The sequence below is a fragment of the Melozone crissalis genome, unplaced genomic scaffold, assembly GCF_028551555.1.
Source record: "Melozone crissalis strain CALT ecotype California unplaced genomic scaffold, PUWL_Pcris_2 ptg000006l_1, whole genome shotgun sequence".
In the NCBI taxonomy this organism is placed as follows: Eukaryota; Metazoa; Chordata; class Aves; order Passeriformes; family Passerellidae; genus Melozone; species Melozone crissalis.
Genome location: NW_026535784.1, coordinates 27,374,887 through 27,398,313, shown reverse-complemented (window position 1 = coordinate 27,398,313; position 23,427 = coordinate 27,374,887). Strand labels below are relative to the sequence as shown.

The 23,427-nt window shown below is 38.4% G+C and overlaps 1 protein-coding gene across 21 annotated transcripts in view; it reads left to right on the top strand.

Moving 5' to 3' along the window:
* The window catches only part of TENM3 (teneurin transmembrane protein 3), a 1,290,863-nt gene that overhangs the window by 1,211,031 nt on the left and 56,405 nt on the right, over positions 1-23,427 (top strand). For all 21 annotated transcript variants that reach the window (XM_054295903.1, XM_054295906.1, XM_054295901.1 and 18 more), the window contains 3 exons: positions 12,885-12,911; positions 15,420-15,566; positions 23,027-23,243. In XM_054295903.1, the coding sequence (XP_054151878.1) occupies positions 12,885-12,911; positions 15,420-15,566; positions 23,027-23,243 (391 nt within the window). The remainder of the gene's footprint in view (positions 1-12,884; positions 12,912-15,419; positions 15,567-23,026; positions 23,244-23,427) is intronic.

Here is a 23,427-nt window from a genome sequence, read left to right as displayed (position 1 = left end):
AAAGGAAATGGTTATATAATGGCTGATCAAGTTCTTCATAGCTAGCTTGCCATGAAGAGAAGGTGGAAGAATTTCCTCTTCAATCTTTTCCCTTTAACTGCCTTTCACTATGGGGGAGGTTACTTTTATTTTGAACGGTAAATATACTATTTGATTTGTGCTTTTCTATTGTTATGTGATAGCTTTATGTCTTTTGAAAATGAAGTTCCCTATTGTTTTTCTTTCTTTTTTTCTCTTTTAAGGAGAAGAAGCACTAAAAAGTGACTTGTCTGCATAAAAATGTCACTTCTGCCATGTAAAAAATACCTAACTGCCCACAATTATCTTCTTGTCAATATAATGTTCTATTTTAGAATACTGTCAAATTTCTTACGTGTCAATAACGTAACAGCAGTTTAATACAGCTGATTGGGAAGAAGCCACCCTTGTTACAGTTTCTGTAACCAAGTTAGTTCTAGTGCCTGAAAACCTTTGGAAGTTACTATACCATTCTCAATGGAGCTTTTTGTACCCGATCATTTAGAGTCTATATGTCCTGTGTAGAGCAGGATATCCTTCTCCACTACACAGGCTTTGACAGTGAGCTAGCATGAGAAATCATGCATATAAATAGGAGCACTAAGAAAACATGGAGCTATAGTGCTAAGAAATTCCCTTCCGCACTAATGCCCCTTTGTGTAAGATGCTGCAGGTCTGTAACAGTGGAGTGGGGTCCTATCCAAACAATTTTTTATATTGGCAGAGCCACATAGAAAAACTACTGCATGACAACAGGTAGGAGGCCCAGGCAGAGGAACTGGCAATGCTCTGCATATAAGAGATGACTAATTTGCACTTTGGTGAGTGGAGAGCATTTCGTGAAGCTCATTAGAGGCCATGCCAGGACTAACCCTGTGACTGCAGTATTCATGGGGCACATCACCCAAGTATGAGAAGCATCATGGCTAAGCACTTTGAGGTGGATTGAATTGGCAACAAAAGAAGTAGCCACAGGTCAGACAAAGGCAAGCATAACACTGAGTGATGAGGAAATCATGGATAATCTGAATAATCAAAAAAAGTCCAATAAGTAAAAAATCTCACATGGTTCTGTGTTTGGATAGATGGAGAAGAGATGGTTAAAAGAGGTGATGTAGCTGAAGCAACAGGATAGGACAGTAAGTCTGACTACAGTGGATGTGAATGTAGCGTGATTTGCTTTTGCCACAAGCGAAAAAGAGCCTGGAGAATTTTAGCTTCCATGGAAGTTTTGGAAGGGCTCTAACTCTGAATGTGTTAGCACAGCTAAGCCATAACAGGGACATGAGTATCTAGAAAATACTATAATGAGTATCTAGAAAATAGCAAAACCCAAGCTGTGCTCCCAGGTATTTTACAGCCCTGGCTGAGGGGCAGGTGGTGGTGCTGTAAGAGAAGCAGTGGTAAATAAGAGCTTTGAGGGCAGGGAAAATGAGGGCCTATTATAGCTGTGTTAATTAATACCCACGTCACTGTGCCCAGAAGATGAGGCAAGGTTTTCTTTTTTAGAAGGGAGTCAGGTGTGAAAGTAATAAGATTGACTTCAGAATTATTTTTTACAGCAATCACAATTGATTTGTAAAGGTTGGTTGGTTGGTTGGGTTGGAGTTTTTGTTATTTACTAATGAAATTGCTCGAACATATGAGGGAGAGGTAATCAAGATGCATCTGCAGAAGCAGAGGGAGAATCAATAGGGTTAATGTTTTTGAGGAGCTTCCAGAAAACATGCTGACAAAGAGAGTGGAGAGGTGGGGAGAGAACTGCTTTCTGAACAATAAAACAAAGTAAATATTTAGAAGTCGGATAAAGCCTTTCCCCTGACTGCCTTAACTTGCCAACGAGCAATTACTCAGCAGATCACTCTGCTGTTGGTCTCACTGACCTTGGCAGCATTTCAAGGGTTGCAGTTATACACGGATGAACTGCTCTTGAACAATTTTTCCAACATATTAAGCACAAACAAGTTTTTCCTCAGCACTGGGAAAGCAGGTTTGTCTTTCCACCTGTTTATTCTTTAAATGGGTGTTTACTTTCTGGCTGCTGCTGTAAAGATAGTTTGATTTGTTTATATTGCCCTTACAGCCTCCAAGGCAGGTAACAAGGTACAGGCTTTAGCCTGCTGTTAGATTTATTTTTTTAGACCTGTTTCTTTCCATGTTACAGAGAATCCAGGTCATTTTATTGCTCATTTCCAACAATATTTCAACTTCGTGGGGGAAAAATTGCTGCCTCCTTAGCTTGGCAGATGAAGAGTCAATTTGCTTTTCTCTCATCTACAGTAGGTAGTAGCTCTTTCTGAGCAATGAATTTCAAAACACAAGGGACTATGCAAACCAATTTTTTATTGTCACCCTCCATATGTAATCCAGGCATTTTATGCTACCTACAACTCTCTACTTAGTAGCAGAATATTTGCATAATTTGTGTTATGTGTGTGAAAGAAGCCTACTCACTCCCCCTTTATATGTCTAAAAATAAGCAATTGCACCCTTCTTATTTCTAAAAGTCATTAACCATTTAGCTGAGGTACTGTGAAGTATTTTAGAAATGCAAATGTGTTTCTTTGTTGCAGCTATTAGCTGGAAGCCCTATGAAGTGCAGCAGCCAAAATTAACAGCTTCTTTGAGAAAGGAATATTGCAAAGAAACTGTAAATCTTAAGGGCAATTCACTTTTTATGAAAGGAGTAGCCCTCCAGACCTCTGGCTGGATGTTCAAAATGGGGCAGATGTGTATGCATTACTCACAGAGGCACAAACTGAAATATGTACTGAATCATCTCAATCCATAACTCATTTGATCAAAGAATTTATGGTATTTTTGTAAAGCATGAATGCCATTCAAAATGGTAAAAAAAATGTTTTGTACCTCAGCTGACAATTTTTATGTATTCTTAAATGATAACTGTCTGTCCAGTCTCATTTTCAGTTAGCCTGCTGTTTGCATTGTAAGTTGATATGTGTTAAAACATAGCATGAAGGAAAAAACCTGTCTCCTTATTAAAGCAAGTTAGTCCTTAGTTGTATTTCTCTCTAATATCATTTAAATCTTAGATTGCTTCTTGAGTTATGCTGATTTTTACATATACCTCAAAATATTTAAATGGAATTAGGAAATGCTAATTACTTTAAACTGCCAAATACCTATTTCATTGATTTTTTTTAAATTTATTTCAATACTTCGGGATGTTGGGAAGAAAAATTGTAGGTGATTGCAAAGGTATGCTCTTTTTTGTTCAGAAAAAAAATTTAGACATCTGCTTGTGTGGGTTAAACCTCAGGGTTTCCCTAAGGCTGAAGATGACAGGACTGGATTGGAGAAATAATATACATATGTTTTTTATATACTTTCATTTGTGATAGAGAACAGAGTAGACTACATAAAGCAGGGAGGAGGGGAGGTCTATTTGTTTGAAGCAATGAGTATAGTGAGGTGGACAAGATTGTTTGGACTGATGCAGTAAACCTGCTGTCTGTTGCTGATATCCACTGTTCCATTATGGGCCTTTGGCACAGGATGGTGCAACTTCCATTCCTCACCTGCTGTCAGCCACGCTTGTGAGCCACTGCCTTTGCTCTGAATGCATCCTTCCACATATTTATATCAAAGATGTTCAGAGATAAGTACTTGCTCAGCATTTTGATGAATGAATCTAATAGGAATTAGCAAAACTCAAACCCTGGTGCTATTGTTTATCATCTTAGAGGTTTGAACTAAATATAGGCAATGTATGTTTCAAGCACTAAACAGTTTAAGGCACTTGAGTTGCTTATAATCTCTTCCCTCTGAAGAGGAGAACTGTAGTCATAAACTCATAGGATCATGGAATAATTTGGATTGAAAGGGACCTTTAGAGGTCAACCCCCCTGCAGTAAGCAGCATCATCTTCAAATAGAATTGCTCAGAGCCTCATGTGCTGAGAGCCTCATGCAGCCTGGCCTTGAATGTTTCTAGGGCATTCTCCATCTCTCTGGGCAACTTGGTCCAGTGTTCCACCATCCAACTGAATAAAACTTTCTTAAGTCTAGTTTGAATCTGCCCTCTTTTACTTTAAAACCATTACACCTTGTCCTGTCACAACAGGTACTGCTAAAATGTTTAATGTAATTTTCACAATTTCCTGTATCCCCTGTATCCCCCTGTATGAGAACAGGTTAAATCAGCAGTTACTGCAGAGCTACTGCAGTCAATTGTTTATTTGGTCTGCAAGTGACATTCATGGGTCTGAGGTGAGCATCCATGTATTATATATTGAAGCTCAACCTGCATCTCAATGGGATACAAGACAGCAGATGCACAGCTGGTGCCTAGGTGATAGCCTGGATGAAAATCTGCTCTGTAATTAAGTTTTCATAACTGAGTTGTGCTAAAGTATGTTTTTGTTTCCTTTCTGTCCTGGCTTGCAATGAGTTCAGTGACCCTCTCCTGTCTGAGTAGTTGTTTCATGAGATTGGAACAGATATTATTTCAGAAAGTCTATTATTTTTTGTGATATACTGTCATGTACCATAAGTATATAAGGTAACTGTCATAGGAAGCCCATACATATGAATACTTTTCCAGCTGTTTTTCCATTAAACTCAGTTAACTGAATGAAATTAGTAAATAATTATGTTGGTGGGGAACCTGCTATATGGTTGTGCTGTGAAACAACTCACTTTTACAATGCAGCCTAATTTTTTCTATAGACTAAATTAGCTTTATCATAATCTAAATTGCAAATTTGCCAATTTGCATTAAAACTATGCCTTCTTGTTCAGAATTGTCAACACCTCTTTTTTAAGTCTTTAACATTAAGCATGGGTGGGTAAGACCATCTGTTTTAAGCTTGCCTGCAGCTCCATTACTTAACACAAGACAGGTTACAGCTGTTTAATTGTTATCATGTTGAACGATTATCTTTCAATCCAAAATTAATATTTGTATATGTATGCATGGAAAGCATATCGCTAAACATAAATGAGCAAATGTGGATTAATGGCATTAAGCATTCATATTTATCCCTCAGGAGGGCTAAAGTTAGCATCATAGTACTTCCATGCTACTTTTGTGTGCCACATGAGACTGCTTTACCTGGTGTGCAGAACTGAAAATCAAAGCCAGTGGTGGTTCACTGAGAAGTGTACAGCTTATGTTTATATTCCAGTGAGAACTGGGATCTAATTGGTTTATTTTCTAAGAATTTGCCCTAAAATTTAGTTGAAAAAAAAAAAAAGGCAAATTATTTATTTTAACCTTTTTCTTTGCAAGAAAAACAGTAGCATGACATTCAAATCAGTCAAACAAAAAAAATTTTCCTCAGCAAGGAATTTCTAGTTTCATTTATTTTAGTCAGAAAATTTGGAATATCATCTGGCTTCGATATTCAGAATTATGAAAAAAATAAGTGTAGAGCACTTTCCCTTAAGTGTGTTTCCATTAGCACAGACTGTACTGGTGACTGATTAAAATGGTTTTCTGTCTGGGGACAAGCATGAAGGCATCAGCGTGCTTGTTTTCCATGTGGCCACAATCAGATGAGCATAAGCACCAAAGTACAGCAAGTGTTGAGGAATGCTGAGACAGAATCTCCTCCAGTAAGTTAGATGGCCTGCACCTGTTTCCTTCAGCACGTGTTTAGCTTGGGGCTCCTTATACTACAGATTTCAAATATGACTGCAGGGAAATGACACTTTATCTCTGTATAAAGATCAGAGAGCAAGACAAATGTGTTCCTTCAGTTAATTAAATGAGATGCTTAGAGAAAACTTGATATGGCTGTATATCATTACACTATACATTTTTGACACGTGCACTCGACAGAGTAAGTCATGAACCAGTTTGAGGGCTTGGTCTATCTTCTCTACATTTGCACATTAGCAGCACAGATAACCAGTACTGTGATGGCCACTGTCATTTCAGTGCTGATGCTAATTGCCAAGCATGGCTCACTTTTCTTGAAGTTTAATTCCTGACGATATTCACATTGCAGAGCTGTTTAATGCTTCCCATATTTATTGTACCTTATTGCATGCACAGGAATTTTTCATAAATTTTATGATTCTTTTAAAATCTTTTGTCCCTCAAATTGTAGTAATTACTTCTGTATGGATACATTCCGTAATTATCAAAATTCCTATATTTGTGGGTTTTTTCAGTTATGGGTTCATGGAATCATGCCTGAATACAAGTTTCATCTTAAAAATAAGATTGTGTCTGAATGTAGGCATGACCTTTGACAAACAGTTTTTATCAGATAAAATCAATCAAGTATTCAAAACTAATTATATCCAGTCTCAATTAGTTCACCATAGTATTGTGAGTGACACCCTACTTTCAAAACACCTGACTGCTTTGCAGCTGGGATTTTACAGCAATATTTATACCTAGCCCCTCAATGCAAAAAGCCTGCAAGAAGACATGATTACTTTCTTGGCATCCAGAGGACTGATAATCACAGTTTAACAAGATTTCATGAAATTCAGAAAAAAATTGGGGTTTGTATTTCGTGTGCCTAAAGGGCATGTTATTAAATTGCCAGACCAAGCTTTGAATATGCCAAATATCTGTACATTTGGTAACCATAAAAATACTCAATTGCCAGGTGAATTTAAGATGGAGCATGCATTTTTGGAGCTATGAAAAAAGTAAGTTATTGGTCAGATCTTAACACATTTCAAGACCAAGTATCTCAAATACAAATTAACTGTTAGCATACTTTAAATTGCTAATTGGTTAATTTGCATTTAAATGAGGACCACATGTGAAGTTCAAGTTAGGCACATTTTCAGAAAGCAGCAGAATCCTCTGAGATGTGAAGAATTTTAAAGCCTGTTGTGAAGCTTATTTGAGCTGAAGTGGCCAGAGAGTAAGTGCTTTTGTACATTCTATTGTTGCGTGCTGGTCAGACCACATTCTCTAAATACTTTCAGTCGGGGAGAAAGATGGAAACTGTAATGCTTCCCATCCTGATCCATGCCCTAATGTGGTTTCAAGCTAAATTTATCTTTTATGCAGTTCTTAATGTGAGTGTCAGGTTTTTGCCTGTATCTGAGGCAGGTCTTCACAAGTTTGTTGATTCAAATTAACTTTTTCAGCCTGTACGTGTGGGATAGTTTTAACCCCTTAATGGTATATAATCTTTCTTCTAAATCCTCTTCCACCTAAACTAATATTAAGTAGAAAACAGCACTGCTCATGATCTTACCAATAGTGCCAAATTTCCTATGTCTACTACATCCTAAAAATAACTGAACCTTTTATTCTAATACATATGTAGCTTTCCAGTAATAATGGCTAGAAATCTTACTTTAGAGTAAAATTGGGATGATGTCCAGAACAAAAAATGTGAAGGGTAAGGGGCTTATGTGCCTTTGTATACAAATCTCATACATGATTGCTGCAAAGAACAGTTGCAATTTTGGCAAGGGATAAATTGCAGTGATGTCAGGCCTCTCTGCAAATGTTTAAAATGCATAAATGATTAAAAAGATAGGAGTTTGGGGTGACAACAGTGTTTTGGCCGTTGTAAGGAGGAAAAAAGTGAAATTGTGTGAAACTGTAATTCCACCCATGTGGTCTCCTTTACAAGAAGGGCAAAGGGAAATTTAGGAGCAAAAAAGTATCAAAAGGGGAGAGTGTTTGTAATCCCCCTCTATTGGCAGCAATGCTCTGAACATATGGTCTGTCTAAGACAAGGTTCTTACAAACTCAGAGAATGGATGATGACTATGAGCTGCTTACAGTGGAAGAACATGTGCTTTCAGTACTGTTCAGTGATGAATAGAAGGAATTGCATTTGCAAATGATACCAAAGCCTGCTGCCCCCAAGCACTTTGGAAGACAGGACAAGAATTTTAAATTACTTTAACAAATAGCACAGACTATGCAGAAAAATAAGGTGCAATTCAACAAATGCTGGCTTCTATCCTTAAGAATAATCAGCTGCACAAATCCAAGTTAGGAAGCAGTTTGCCAGGCAGAAAACACAGTAGGAGATGCTGAATTTGACATGAGTAAACCTTTCTAAAGACAGGCTACAAGAGTAGCTTTAAAATTTTGTGAATTCTGGACTTCTGTAAGTTTTTGGTAGAGGCATGGAGCGGCTCTGAATTTGCATATGGATGCATGCTTTTTTTAGTTGTTCTTTGGGAGGGAAAGCAGTTGCCTAAAGGAATCAGTATGGTATTCCCTAGGATAAGAAATGCTGGGTTTAAATAATACAAGGCTGTTTTGGGGTTTTATGTTCAAAATGTGGGTTTAATTGTCAAAATAGTTTAACTATGGCTGGGTGGAAATGCGAGGAAATGAGGGTGATCTGGTAGCCACATCAGAAGAAGCAAACCACCGTGGACTGAGTATTGAGTAGATTAGAAAAGCCAGACAGAACTGTCAGCCCTGAGTTTTGTACCAATTCCCCAAAACAAGCACCAAAACTTGTTTAAAACTACATTTTCTCTAAAGCTTTCAGTAAGTTTTTTCTTCTGCTGGCAAGTACCTGTGAAACCCCTGATAAAGTGTGCACCTCATCCCCTGCCACTACTTGGCTGCACAGGGTGTAATGTTCATAAGAGACTGATGCACAGGATGAACTGGTTAAGGATGATTTTGAAGACTTGGATTCCACTCTTGATTCTAACATATATTTTCTGTTAGTTGCTCACAAGTACAGACTGTAAAGAAGTTCTCTCTGACTGTTCTTCACTTTCTGGGAGCAAGATTTGCACATGTGTGATTTGCTTAAAATGTTGGTTCCCGTATGAAACACTATATAATTCTAAGTATTGCAGAAAATCACATCAGAGGTGCTTGTAGTGAAGTGAATGGAGATTTCTCACTCTGATGTTTCTGTGCTTTAGTTACTGGTAAAATGAGGTAACAACACCAGTTCTCTTCACAACAGTAGTATGAAGCTAGTGTGTTAAATAATTGTGACTTAAGGAGGAAGGTAATAGGAAACTCTGAAAGAGAACTGTTGCTTCTTTGTTTAGGTCAGCCTAGTGTGCCTGTTAGGGCATCAGCTGTTTGTTGTTTGTGAGAGAATGAGTGCTGAATGAGGACTGTGAGCTCTGCACATTCACAAGGGAAAAATGTATAAAACTTGCACAGGTAGCCATAAATCCATCACTGCCTAAATTTTGGATGCTCGACATGGCTACTGTCATAATATTCTTCTGATGTGTTCAGGGGTTTTTGGCATATGGATTGTAAACAAAGTTTATACAAATACAAAAGATTAATAAAAATAAGTGAAAATATTAAAACTTTCTACCTTTAAACAGATAAATGTGTGGAAAGCTTAAGGGAAATAGTATGGTAACAAGATAGCGTAGTTTGCTTATGGTCAGTTTTCATTCCAAGAAAAACCTGCTGTCTCACTGTGTGACACTTGGTGCAAGGTTATGTAGGAATGTAAACATGACTGATGCAAGGAATGTCCTTCACATGTTCCTGTAGAGAGCATGGAGTTTGTGTGAGCAGCAGAGATCCTTCTGCAGTCATTCCCCAGGAAATGGGAAGTACAGTAAGGAGTTGTGGGGGATGAGGAGAGGAAGCGAAGCAGAGCTTGCTCTGAGAGGAGCAGAACAGCGTTCTTCATTGTTGCCAATACTGAAATTATTTCTTCGTCATCTCTCTTTTCTTCCCTACTTTGGTTCTTTTCTTCCCCCCCCCTTTGGTTCTCTTTTCTCTTTCTATCTTCTCCTTCTGTTTTCTTTTAGAGGAAGAGGTGGTAATGCAGTAAGGAAGGGAGAGAGGTGATTGTATTAGTGGAAATGAGGCAAGGGCAAAGTAATTCATGACTCTCAAGCTATTGAATTGACACTGTAACAGGCCTTTATATACATTGCAAAAACATGGGGCATGTTGCAGTCTAGTGTACAGATTACAAAGATTATGATGGGTGAAGATATCTGATGGAGAGTAATGATTTAAACTAACAGAGATGTAAATTCACTGTACACCATTTAGAAGCATGTCACCATTTGTGCCAAATGACAGAATAATCAGAATAAAGCAGTGCTATAAGGACCAATTAAGGAACATCAAATCAATGGGTATGTGACTCATGCTGATTTAAACGGGAGCTGATTGGAATAAATAGATTTAATATGTACTTTTATTCTTAGGCTATTCTGTCATAACTGGAGGAAGCAGTATATGAGTAAGGAAGACACTGGCTTACATCTCTGATAGGAAACTAATGGGAGACATTAAATAATTTTTTTTTAAAGTCAGGATTCTGACCAGTTAAGAAATATGTCTTAAGTGTGAATTTGCCTGACTGTTACTGTTTCTTAGTAACATCATTTATCTGCCACATATTTATATAAAGACCCACACAGATTAATGGCATCATTTCTGTTTTATTTTGTATGAATTTTGAATGCCACTTTAGATCTTCTTGGGCTCTGAGTAGCCTAGAAAATGTACAAATCTTGTCTTCATTTTTGTTTTTCTTTTTTCCACTTGGAGTTATGTGAAGTCCTTCTACTTCTGGAGATAATAGCAAGATTTAAATGGCACAGTCTTAAACTCTGCAAGAAAACTCTTGTAGGTATATTGTCTGGTCTGTAATTAGACTTTTTAATTTTATATAACCTTTATGTGCCAGATGTGTAAATACCTTGCAAGGAGCGCCTGCTGAGATGCTCCATCCTACTGAAGTGCTCCAAATCCCACCTAGGATTCTCTATACAGAGGGGGGAAAAGGCTTGTACTTGGTATTTCCACACAGGTTCATTCCTCTTTCAGTTGCGGTGCCGTGAAGATAAGGAAGACAGCATGGCTAGTTAAACTTCACTGCAAAGTTACATAGTTTTTGTCATTCATTTTCTGCTTTGTGGTTTTTCTATAATGTTGCATATTAACCAAAACAGTTTCTAACATTGTCCTTAATGTCAGCTGACCATGAGTAAAAGGATGCTGGAAGGTAGAACTTGTTTTCTGAGAATTACAGTTTTGTGGTTTGGAGCTGACTTCTTATCAGACTGCTGGATAAAAAAGAAAATCTGAAAAGAACATTTTCCTAATCTCTCTTGGGGTTGTGGGGGGGCGTTGGTTTGGGGGTTTTGTTGTTGTTTGTTTGTTTGTTTGGGGTTTTTTAATGAAGATTGGATTCTGAAAATAAATAGTGTGGGGGACTTGGGATTACAGGGACTGTTTTCAGTTGCCTAGGAGGTTTTTTTAATGTTCTGTTACCTATCCTTACACTTGAAGAGGCATTTAATGTTTTACTGGTGGATAGATGAATTCCCCAGACAGACTTGATTGCTTTCATTTTATGAAATAGAGCTTGATTATTCCTCCACACATACTAAACCATGTTTTAAGCTGTGTAGAAGCAAGGGGAATTATACTGGATGAGTAAGAGAAGAATTTGATCCACCCTGAAATGTAGCTGTATCATATTTCTTTTTGTTTGTGATTAATGTGAAAAGCTACCTAGTTTGTTGCTGCTGCTCTAAATGTTCTGTAATTGATGTTTTCATCTTAATTTGTCTGGCATTAACCTCAATGTTATAGGGGAAAAGCAGAAAAAAGCTGAATAGTGGACACCTGACACTTTCTTCAAGAAAAAGGAACTAGAAAATTTTCTCCTTTTAGTTGTAGCAGTTGCAGCAGTTGCCTCCTGATATATATCACCTCCCTCCTTGGAGTCCAGAGCAGCTTTTTTCTCTTCATCCAAACTGCAGAAAAGGCCTTTGTTACCCACCCAAAGGGATCCTAGCAATGACAGAGAACTTGCCAGACAGGGGCCATCATCCATGAGGGATTTAGGAAAGTCAAGTTTTAAAGGAAAGAGGCTGGGGGGGCTGTGTTGAGAGACCTTGTCCCCAGCAAAAGCAGAGGATGGAGTCCAACATTCCTGGCTCAGCTTGGCTGTCCCCACTGCCGTGATCTGCAGTCTCCCATCTCCTTGGGCATGGCTGGCTGGCTGGCTTTGGTAGCCTGCAGTGGACCTGGTGGCTTTGCTGGATGACATTAACCCCTTTCACACAACTGCAGTTGATGTCTATTTCCTGGAAGGAAGGAGGGAATATGTTACCCATCTGTGCTGTGTCTCATGTATTAAAAGTAGGCCCTGCTGCTTGAAATCTTCTTATGCTCTGTATGTCATTCATCCATCTGCCTCCTCAAATCTTTTGTGAAATCTTAAGTGTCATAACTTACAAAAAGAAGTCTTGCTATTCTTGTATATACGGTGTTATTTATTTTTATACATCTAAAGCCTGTTTAATTTTCACCTGCTTTTCAAAATGAAATGGATCATCACACTACTAACCTCACTATGCCCTCTTCCACCCCTTATTTACAATTCAGCTTGTTTTACATACTTGGTTTGTGTGCTTAGAAGAATAACTGTGACTGAATTGAAGCAGAAGAAAAAAAAACCCTCCTAAGAATCCTGTTAATCCATTGAGAAATAAGATAATGTGCTGGTTATGCTGTCAGGGTTACGAGTGACCTGCAAATCAAAAATCTTCTGTGTGGTTGGTGTTTTAAAGCTCATATGCTAAGGAGTTGCTCTTACGTTGTGTTGAAAATCGAATTTTTAAGGTAGCTTTGATTATATTTTTGTTATATAAAAAAAATCAAAGCATGGCAAGACAAGTCAGAAGAAAATGTAGTCTCAGAAATGTAGCTTCCCTTTTGCTTCTGCAGGCCTACTTTCTAAAACAGTTTCATTGATTCATGACGATGCTTGCTGAAAAGAGAATTTCTTGCATTTTTAAAAGCCTTGAAATACATTTTCATTTTGTAATGTAAGACCTCTCATGTCAGGTGCACCTGCTTGATTTGCATGTGAATTCTGAACAATTCTTGTTTCATGTGACACTTCTGAAATGTCTGTCTGTTTTTTTTTTTTTTTCTTTTTAATTCTCAAGCTCACTATTTGGATAAGATAGTGAAAGGTACTGTATATTTTCTCTTTGACATGCCTTTATCTACTAGTTTATCTCTATCTTGGGGTTTTTTTTTAAATATTAATATATAGTTAAAAACATAGTAGTCTGGGCAAAAGAATCTTCTCCTACATACATTCCATGGATTATATATATAATTCATATGGCTTTCAACTCATCTCAAAATTTTGCTTTTGTTGTTTGGTAACACTTTATCAGTAATTATACATTTATGAACAAACTGTATACATGTATTAGATTTAATCTGAACCAATAACTGAAGATAGTATTCATTTGCTGTTTGTACCTTTTTTTTTTTTGTTAGTTTTGTCATTGAACCTCTGCCTACAAAACCCTAAATATCAAGGAAACAAAGCCAATGATACTTTTGTCACAGAACGAGTGTCATTAGTTCTAAAGAACAGATCAAATATAGAGATGTGTGTGTTTATATACTGATATATCAATAGATTTCCTGAGACTTTTAAGCTTTTGATTATCTGAATGTAGAAAATCTACAGGAAATTATGACTTGTGTCTTGTATGAATCTAGAAAAATCTTTTTTAGTGTATGCAACATTTTCAATTAAGAGGTTCAAGGATGCAAAAACCTAACATGAAACAGCAAAGATTCTTTTATCTTCAGTTATGGTAAAAAATTGATTTAGAAAAATGTTTAAAATATTCCTACCCCTCTTTCCCTGAGTATCTTCCCCTATTCCCTGTGTTTTTTCATTAGAATATGACAATATTGATGGCAATATCCAGGCTTTCACACAATAAGTCTTGAGTGTACCCAGTTCACTCCTAAATTGCTTTGTCAGTATTGCAATTATATATGTAAGTCTGTTGTAAGTCAAATAGAAGAACTGCTATGAAAAAATAGATCTCAGTACATTAACAAGTACTATTAGCAGCTGCAGTCTGAAGGAATAAAAGTAGCAAGACTAATTTCAGCCTGGCATGATGGCACAACATCCATAACTGTAGCATACCCATCCTTCCTCACAAGAGGTTTTCCTGATTCTCTGCCTTCTATGAGTGATTTGACAAGAATTAAGCACCCTTTATAACTTTTTTCTGTATCTTTGTAATTTGGAGCTACAAGGTTGAAAGGAGTCAGTAAATTCAAAATTCTTTAGAAGAAAAAAGCAACTTGCTTCTGAAAAACCACTCTAAGCTTAAACAAAATGGATCAGTAGGTTAGTTGACAGAGATAGGTGTTCTAAAAAGTGAAGAATTGTTTACCCAGTTACTTAGGGTTTTTGGATGCAAGTTTACGGAGAATTGTTGTTTCCAGAAATATCTGATTTGTAGCTGCTTCTCATAAGAGAGTTAGTGCCATATCTGTACTTGCTTCTGTCAGTGTCTTATCACAGTCATAGATAAGGAGCACTGAAATCTACATATTTATAGCGTTGTCATTCTCATACAGATCATGTTGGCTGCATGCCAGATTTCATCACTAGGAAGTGACAGATACTGTTTTTTTTAATGCAATGTTAGACTGAAAACAATTATCGATTTTGGATATATTAAATTATGTTAATTGTTTCCCAAATTTTCCCTCCTTGGCCATAAAAGCAGACAAGATAGGATATAAAGGTAACAGCACAAAAGCCTTAGGGAGATTGTCACAAAAAATCACTCTCTGCTATCTGTCTTGAAGCACGTCACTACCGTGTTTTTGTTCAGTCTATCAATGTTTATTGTGGTCCTTATGGTATTTCATTTTGTCCGTCCTAAGTAATCAAATACGCACAGCTATTACATTGAGTTGGAAATCCTGTTGGTCCTGTCCCATCCGTATGCAGCCTGAATCCTAATGTTTGTTAGAATAGATGCTAAGCTGCTTCACTATTCCTGGGCTTTGCTTATTCTGTGAAAAGGAATGTATTTTTGGCATAAAGTATAGTCATTAAAACTGGCCTATACTTTGTGCAATTATTTAACACACTGTAATTTCACATGAATACACGGCAACTCTGAGACCAGATAAAGTTAACCTTCTCTTTTATTACTTGCCTAAATCATACCCATTTTCCTGCTTAAGAATTTGGGGGGATTTGTTCATAGAAACAGGGAGATTAATCATTGGTGCCAGTAATTTATCAATACTGCATAGAGCAAATAATGATCTATTCTATGAGCACAGAAAAATGTATCATTTTACACAGCTGTGTTTGCGCTATGCACTCATCTCTTTTTACTTTGAAAAAAAAAATTAAAAAACCAAACTTAATTTTGTCTGGCCTGCAGGTATTTAGAGGATTGGTGCATTTATTTCCTGCCTGTACAGGTAAGTGGTGTCTCAAGTGTCAGGCCAATCAAAGATGCCACTTTGTTAAGAATTATGTTCCCCAGGTAATGTTGCTGTTCTGCTCCATGTGCAATTACAGTATTTGTGCTGTTCTTAAGGCCTGTTCCCAGTAAGTGTCCCTTGTTTGTATTTTCTTTTCTTTTTATATTGTTGCAATATTTAAATCACTTGTGCTTTTTCTTTGTCTGTTTCAACAGAGGGCTGCCCTGGTTTGTGCAACAGCAATGGGAGGTGCACACTGGACCAAAATGGCTGGCACTGTGTCTGCCAGCCAGGATGGAGGGGAGCAGGCTGTGACGTAGCCATGGAAACTCTCTGCACTGACAGTAAGGACAATGAAGGAGGTAAGAGACACCAAATGGGTCTCTAGCTCTGGGGAGAACATGTTGAGGAACAGGGATTTTTCAGTCAGGTGATTAAATGCTGCCATGAGAACCATACACGCATTTGACTCGCTCTTATGTCTGTAAGGATATGCCATGGTCTTCAGTGCTTCTTTGTGGCATATCAGCAAGGCCTAACAAGCTGTGTGTGACAGGTCAGATGTGTACTTAGGGAAAAATAGGTGTCACCTTTGTTTCCCTGCAGTGTTCTTTTATACTGGAAAAAAACATAGTTTCAACTCAGTGAACTGTTGGAGAGGGGAAAAAAAGGAAGGAGTTCAGAATTTCAGTGACCTCACAAGGAAATTATCCCAAGAGAATAGGCCAAATGGGGGGTTCACTTTGAACTATGATGCAATTGCTGGAAAGAATTGGTTACCCAGCCTACAGAGATCTTACCTCTCTATAGCTTTTGAATGTTCATATAACTGACAGGATGCTCCCAGAAGTCTTTCTTCCTTTTTTTTCTTTTTGGCTTACTTTTCCATAGTCTGTCATTCAGGTGACAGGTAACAATCTGCAGCGAGATGCAGGCAGGATTGCTAGCCTAAGGAATCAATCTGTGATTATTGTTGTAGTCTAGGGAAGCTGGAGGGGCTGTGACTTAGCATGATTCCAGAATCACGTAAAAAACCCCACAAAAACAAGATTTAATGTGAATGCACTCCAATATTAGATTAGCATAATGCTTTTATTGTCTGTCTTTCTTCCCCTTCTCTCATCAATTCTTTTTGCTTAACACCTTCAGATTCAGAGAATAGATAAAAACTCCATTAGGGCTTCTGGATGATGATAAAGTCATCTGGGACTTTGTCTTTCCGTTTTCGACTGTGTATGTCTCTGCAATTGCTGATTGACTCTCTGCTCTCCTGTCCCTACTGCAGCTGGGATCTTACACATCACAAACTATAAATAACAGCAGCATTTACTTCCTGAGGAAAATAAGTAACACGGTTAAAACTGTGCTGCTTTTTATTACTGTACACATCATTTGGCTTGTCATCCTTCTCCATTATGTATTACATATTTTGAGGCAGTTTTCCATACTTAGGGGCCTAAACAGTCTGACCCAGGTTCCAGCAGAAATGTGCTTGTTTGGGGAATTAAGCTCAGGTGGGCCAAGGACTTAACAAGATAAGGAAAAAAGAGAAACCTGCAAACATGAAGCGAGGAGGAGAAGAAACTAGGTGGAAGTATAAACTACCTGGAGAAAACAAGAGATTATGTAGGGGGAGAAAAAGGGAAAATACATTAAAAGTCCAATGGTAGACTAAAACAGATTCAGTAAATGTTAAAGATCATATAAGGATGTGACATATGGCAGCAAGAGCCAGGAGCAGGTAATGGAGTGGTAGGAGGAAGAACAAGGTGAGCAGGAATGCCTGTAAATGGAGCAAGAAAAAAGACGTTGCTCCTTCAGACTGAAAACAATAATAGCTTTTTGGGGGAAAAGGAACAAGGAATTGGAGCAGAACAATCTAACAGGATGAGTTAAAGACAGAAGAATGATTTTGAGGAAAAAATAGCTAATGCTGATAGTTTGTTGCCTTTTTCTCTCTCTCATTTCCTTTATTCATATTGCCTTTATGGACATCATTATGCAGCTATGCATGAGGAAGGGGGTTTCCAGGCTCTTGTTTTGCTGTGGTTGGCCTGTATAATGCTATTTGTCAATGGCATTTATCTTAATTTATATGCTTCAATACAGTGTGTATTCACTTCAGCCTTTAACTGTGGCTGAGAAGAAGGGTTAAAATTTAACAAATCAAATTAAAAATGGAAGTATCCCTAGCAAAACTAGGGAAAGAAAGTCTCCTTTGTAAGCTACCTGGAAAGAGAAGGAGTATTACTTCCCTTTCCTGCAATCAACCCACTAATCTCCCAGCAAGCCATTAAAATTTCAGACAGCTACAGGGAATGGCACAAGTATTCTTCTGCTGTATTTGTTTATCATGGGAGATTAGGTTATCTGAGCCCTTGTGCTGAATTTATAGTGTGGCTGCGGGTAGTGTGATCTACATCTCACTAGGCTTGGTGGTTACCTAATTAAAGTTATCTCAGTTGTTGTCTGTTTGATATGCTGTGGTTAGTATTTATGCTTTATCCTACACTGGGTAGAATATATTTCAGATATTAATATCAGCACAGTTCATTTATAAAAGTGTCTGCTGTTCCTTTGATTCTTTGCTCTTTCTGGGACCGATTATTCAAATTCTGTGAACATGAGCGTCCTAAGGATCCCAGTGGGAATATTCTCCATAGGAAATCCTAATGGCATCAAGGCATACCTAAGTATTTTCCCTTCTAGATATTATTGACATATGATGGGATGATTATTGCTTATCTTCCTTTTAATACAGGTTTTTCAGAGTCTTGGAAATAATTTCTGTTCTCATTAAGGCTCACTCTTTATTTTCCCCTGTGTTTGACTGGATTTTTCTTTACATTTTAGCATCCCACAAGGAAAGTGTGCATCAAGCAGATCTTAGCCTGAATTAAACTCCTAATGACTTTGTGAGGAGGGGGAAGTGAGAGCTGTCTGTGGGTGGAATACGCCTGTCTTCTTGGGGAAAAAAGGTGGCACTATTATACTTGAACAAAGTGGGCCATGCTTTGCTATCACTGTAGAAAGAATAAGAAACAGGAAGAGTGGCTGTTTACTCTTTAGTTTAGATGGGGCCTTATTGAACAGACTCCTTAGTTAAGTTTGCTTTTTATTAGCTCCTATCCAGTTATTTAGAGTAGTTACAAGTTTCCACAAGCAAGATTTAAGGGAATGTTAATATTCTTTCTTTGCTGAAATTAAAATAAATACTGTAATAAAGCAAAGCATACTTAGCACTACTGTATTTTTTTAATTACTTGCATAGTCTAGGACAGCCTGTTTCTGGAAATGTCACAGGATGGTACAAATTCAGCCTAAAGGTTGTCTAAATCAGGACCTCCTCTCTGATAGCGGCTAATAGCTGTTGCTTAGCAAAACATTGTGATAGGATAGATGTGAACTTGCATTTTCGTTTGTATGCTAACAGACTGCGAATTAAAGTGAGGAATTACTGCCACAGAACGTTTTCAATATCAGAAGAGTTGCTAAGTGCAAAGAAAACCCAAGCTAAGGAAATCTCAGGAAGTATCTACTTGAACTAGGAGTGATACTCTGGCATGCTCAGATTCTCTGGCTTGTGCTCTGACATTTCCCATTATTCTTCAGCTTTTTGATTGCATCTGTGGTAGCTGGTGAATGCTGGGTTCATATATCATGGGACTTATCCACAGTGCCTCCAAGATTTCTTTCTGGAATGAGAACTCACTTGGAGCCCCACAATTCATATTTGAATTGTGCAAAGCTGAATTCCAGTGCTTGCACACTGTTCTGGAATAAATCAAGGGCTGTTTGTACTTTTCTGGCTTTTCTGACCAGCTGTTCCTACAAGCAGAGATTTTGATGTCTATGACTGAGTCCATTCAATATAGCCTGTTGCCAAACTCTGAGGTATGTAAGGATAACTGAGATTTGGTTATACAGTTTTCTTTCCTTTCCTGTCTCTTGCCTTGGTTTGGCAGTCACCAAAACTGTCCTGGTGGAATGGCCAGCATCATAATTCCAAAACTATATTCTTCCTATGTAGGCAGTGAATTTCACTCTATGGAGATTTTTGTTGCCTAAATATTTAATCAACTATAATCAACAACAACCAAGAATAGGATTTATGTAGGTCCTTGACTACCATCTCCCCTTGACACTGGCAGATCTTTTGCCCAGGACTTACTTTGTCCCTCTACTTTTCTGCCTTCCAGCAGTTTTATTCCATTCAAAAGCAAGCAGTCCCACTGATACATCTTATTTTTCAGACAGACATTGTGGAGATCCTCTGTCTTGATTCCTCTCATTTAATCACGTAAAGAGAGCGTGGAGAAGAGAAGGGTTGGGTTGAAAGTGACCTTAAAGATCATCTAGTTCCAATCCCCCCTGCCATGGACAGGGACACGTTCCACTGCACCACATTGCTCAAAACACCATCCAACCTGGTGTTAAATACTCCCAGGGATGGTGATGGCTTCTCTGGGCAACCTGTTCCAGTGCCTCACCTCCCTCACAGTAAACAATTTCTTCCTTGTATCTAAAGCCATTCCTCCTTGTCCCATCACCATCTGCCCTTGCCAAAGGTCCCTCTCCAGGTCTTGCAGGCCCCCTTCTGGTACCTGGGGGATGCTACAAGGTCTCCTTGGAGCTTTCTCTTCTTCAGGCTGAACAGCCCCAAGTCACTCAGCCTGTCATCACAGGAAAGGTGCTCCAGCCCCCAGTGATCTTCCTGGCCTCCTCTGGACTCACTGTAAGAGCCCCTTGTCCTTCCTACACTGGCTGCCCCACAGCTGGATTCAGAACTCCAGGTGGGGTCTCACGAGAGCCGAGTTTTGATAGTTTTATCAGTCTGTCTAAATAAACAATTTCATCACCAGTCCATGCTCCACTGCAATTCAGTGCATTTTACAACAAAGGGAAAAGTAACATTAGTCAAGATTTTTACATTAGCAAGACGTCAGCTTTTGAGGAAGAAAACAATAAAGTAGTCATTACATCTTCCATACACAGAACCACTTACATCTAGAACAGAAAAATATAAATAGCCTTCTGAGACTGATAATGACTGTCCAGCTGCCTGTAGGAGTTTCTATTTTCTTTATAATTTCACTGTCATATTTGAGTGATATAACTGACAAGGCAATGTTGAACTAAGTCTCATATTTTTCAGGCTAAACAAAATTCATCAATAATTTTGCAGAGCCATTTCAGAAAGGAAATTTTACTGTACTTCACACAGTGCAATAGAGCACTTGACTTAGTGGTACTAGATAGCTCTAGCCACATAAGTACAGAGAAAGAATGAAAAATGTTTTCTCAAGTTATAAGGAGTCAGATTCATAACCATCCGTCACTCGCCTGGGCAAGTTACTGATAAACTCCACAGGAAAATAACAAACAGCATATCCCTGTATCTTGGCTGGTGAAAATGAGATTCTTTCTCTGATTGATGTTAGTGGAGAGGCTTGTAAAAATGCATTTCCAGCTGATTAGTTCAGAAGGTGTCAATCTCATGCAGTTTTATGACCTGCAGACTATACTCCAGATGTACATTTGCTTTTTATAAACTAACAAAGACGAATGGACCAGATATTGCATGGGGGACCATTCAGATAAATAAAACCCCAAAAATATTCTTTTAACCATCAGTACCCCCCAGCTTTGACACTGATCCAGGCTTCTGGAGTAAAAACCAATGAGGGACGCCAGTACTTCAGCTAGGAAAGAGTTTCATATTTTACAAGAATGATACTAGAAAATCACAAGAGTCACAGCCTATTTGAGCTTGGAAAGGCCTGTAGAAACCATGCAGTCCCACCCCCTGCTCAGGGCTGGATTAGCTAGAGCAGGTTGTTCAGGTATGTACCCAGCTGGGTTTTGAATATCTCCAAGGATGAAGGCTTCACAGCTTCCCTGAGCAACTTGTTGCAGTATCCAGCCACCTTCACAATAAAAAACATTTTTCTGCTCTTCAGTCTCTGTCCATTGCCTTTTTCCTCTTGCTGGGCACCACTGGAAGGATCCTTTTTTACACCCTCCCATCAGGTATCTGTATGCATTGATGAGAACCCTCCCAAGTTTTCTCTTCTCCAGGCTCTGCAGTCTCAACTCTCTCAGCCTTTCCTTGTAGGAGAGATGTGTCAAGCCCTTAACAGTTTTCATGGCCCTTCACTGAGCTTTCTGTAGGATGTCCATGTCTCTTGTACCAGAAAGCCCAGCCTGCACACAGAGCTGTGTGCTCCTAGAGCAGCCCGGGATGGTGTTGGCACCCTCCTTGCTGCAAGGGCGTGTTGCTGGCTCATGTTAATTTTGCGTCCATCAGGACTTCCAAGGTCTTCTCCACAAAGCTCTGTTACGGTGCAGGAGGTTGTTCCTCTCCAGGTGCAGGACTTTGCACTTCTCATTGTGGAAACTTCATGTGGTTCCTGGCAGCCCATTTTTCCAGCCTGTCAGTGTCTAGCTGAATGGTAATGTGACCCTCTGGCATATCCTCATCCCAGGCAAAATCAATGTTCTTTCTTGTCTCTTAAAAATGTTCAAGCTTTGATACACTTAATGATACTTTTTTCAGCCCTTTTATTTTCCCTGAACTGATTTCAAAGTCAGGCAAGTTAAATAAGAATTTTAGATGTGCGAAAGAACAGAAATCCCACTCCTTTACTATTTTGCCAGTCCTGTAACTGATCCACGTAGCACAGCAATACTTAGAATACCTTTAGAAGATCACTGTTTACTTACAGTCTTTCAACATATGATTTAACAAAAATGGATGCTATTTTTCCCTTCAGAAAGAAGTTTTACTCTAAAGGCAGATTCTTTTGTGAGACAAGCAGTCATGGGTTTCCTTCGAATGCTGCATTGGTATATTTTTCAGTTCAGTGCAGCAAGCAAGCTCCCTCTCTAATCTAAATGGAATAATAAAATATTTGAGCTATTTCAGTCTTGCTGTTCTTTTGGGGAAACAATCATCAGCTCTGTGATACCAGATTACATTCATCTAGAAATTTTCTGTAGCTGACATTTCCAGGCTCATTTTCCTTATGACTTTACTTACAGCAAATTAGTAGTTATCAATTTGATCTTGATTTTAATCTTTGATCAAATTAGATTTCCAGGGATGTGACAGATCTAATGTTCCACATATGGGAATATTTCAGCACATAAGCATAAAAGCACCCATGTGTTTAAATCTTATTTATACTGGCCAGCATTTCCCATCCATTTATTCAGAATAGAATCTAAGTGTTAAATACAGATTTTGTTTTCTCATACATTTTCATGTAAAAATTTGTGTGGAAATTGCCTTGCCCCTAGCAACAAAATCTTTCTGCCAAGGTATAAAGGAATCCACCTTGATACATGTTGTAAAATATTTAAAGCTACTTGCAGCATAGATATTACTAAAAAACTTGAGGAAAACAACAGAGTGGGAGTTACTTGTTTCTTTTCTCTAGCAAGTCAAATAACCTCACATTAAAGCTAATTAGACCCACTTAAAATGTTTAATATTTATAAGTTAACAGTGTATGCTGAGCCTGAGTGCCTTCATTTTCTGGTTTGTTCAGCATGTTTTTAGGAAAGTATTGAATAAATAGGTTCGTTTTTACATGATACTGAGTACTCTGAGTATATTCAGCTTGCATGGATTTTCATGGGAGCTTAAGAACTCAGTGGAAACAAACTCTCTTTCTTTAATTGAAAATGAATTCATTAAAATTTTAATTATGAGTATTCTTTCATACTACATAATTTTTTTCATCTCCCTGCTGGCTGGCTCATTCCAATGCACAGGGGCAGGAGGAAGAGTTTGTTCATTTGTGTGACTTTCTGCCAACAGATGGGCTAGTTGACTGTATGGATCCTGACTGCTGTTTGCAGAGTTCTTGCCAAAACCAGCCTTATTGTCGTGGCCTGCCTGATCCCCAGGATATCATCAGCCAAAGCCAGCAGTCTCCATCTCAGCAAGCTGCCAAAGCGTTCTATGACCGCATCAGTTTCCTCATCGGAGCAGACAGCACCCACGTCATACCTGGGGAGAGCCCTTTCAACAAGAGGTGAGCCTGACTCGTCCTGTACTCATGAGCACAGAACAAACTGGAGAGTGGGGTTCATGTGAGGAGATCTGCTATGGCAGCAAATTTCTGATGTGGATTTTGAGCAAAGACCTTTTCGCTTAATATTTCAAATTGCTTGTTTTGTCTCATTTCCTGCAAAATTCAATTTACCAGTGCCACTAGG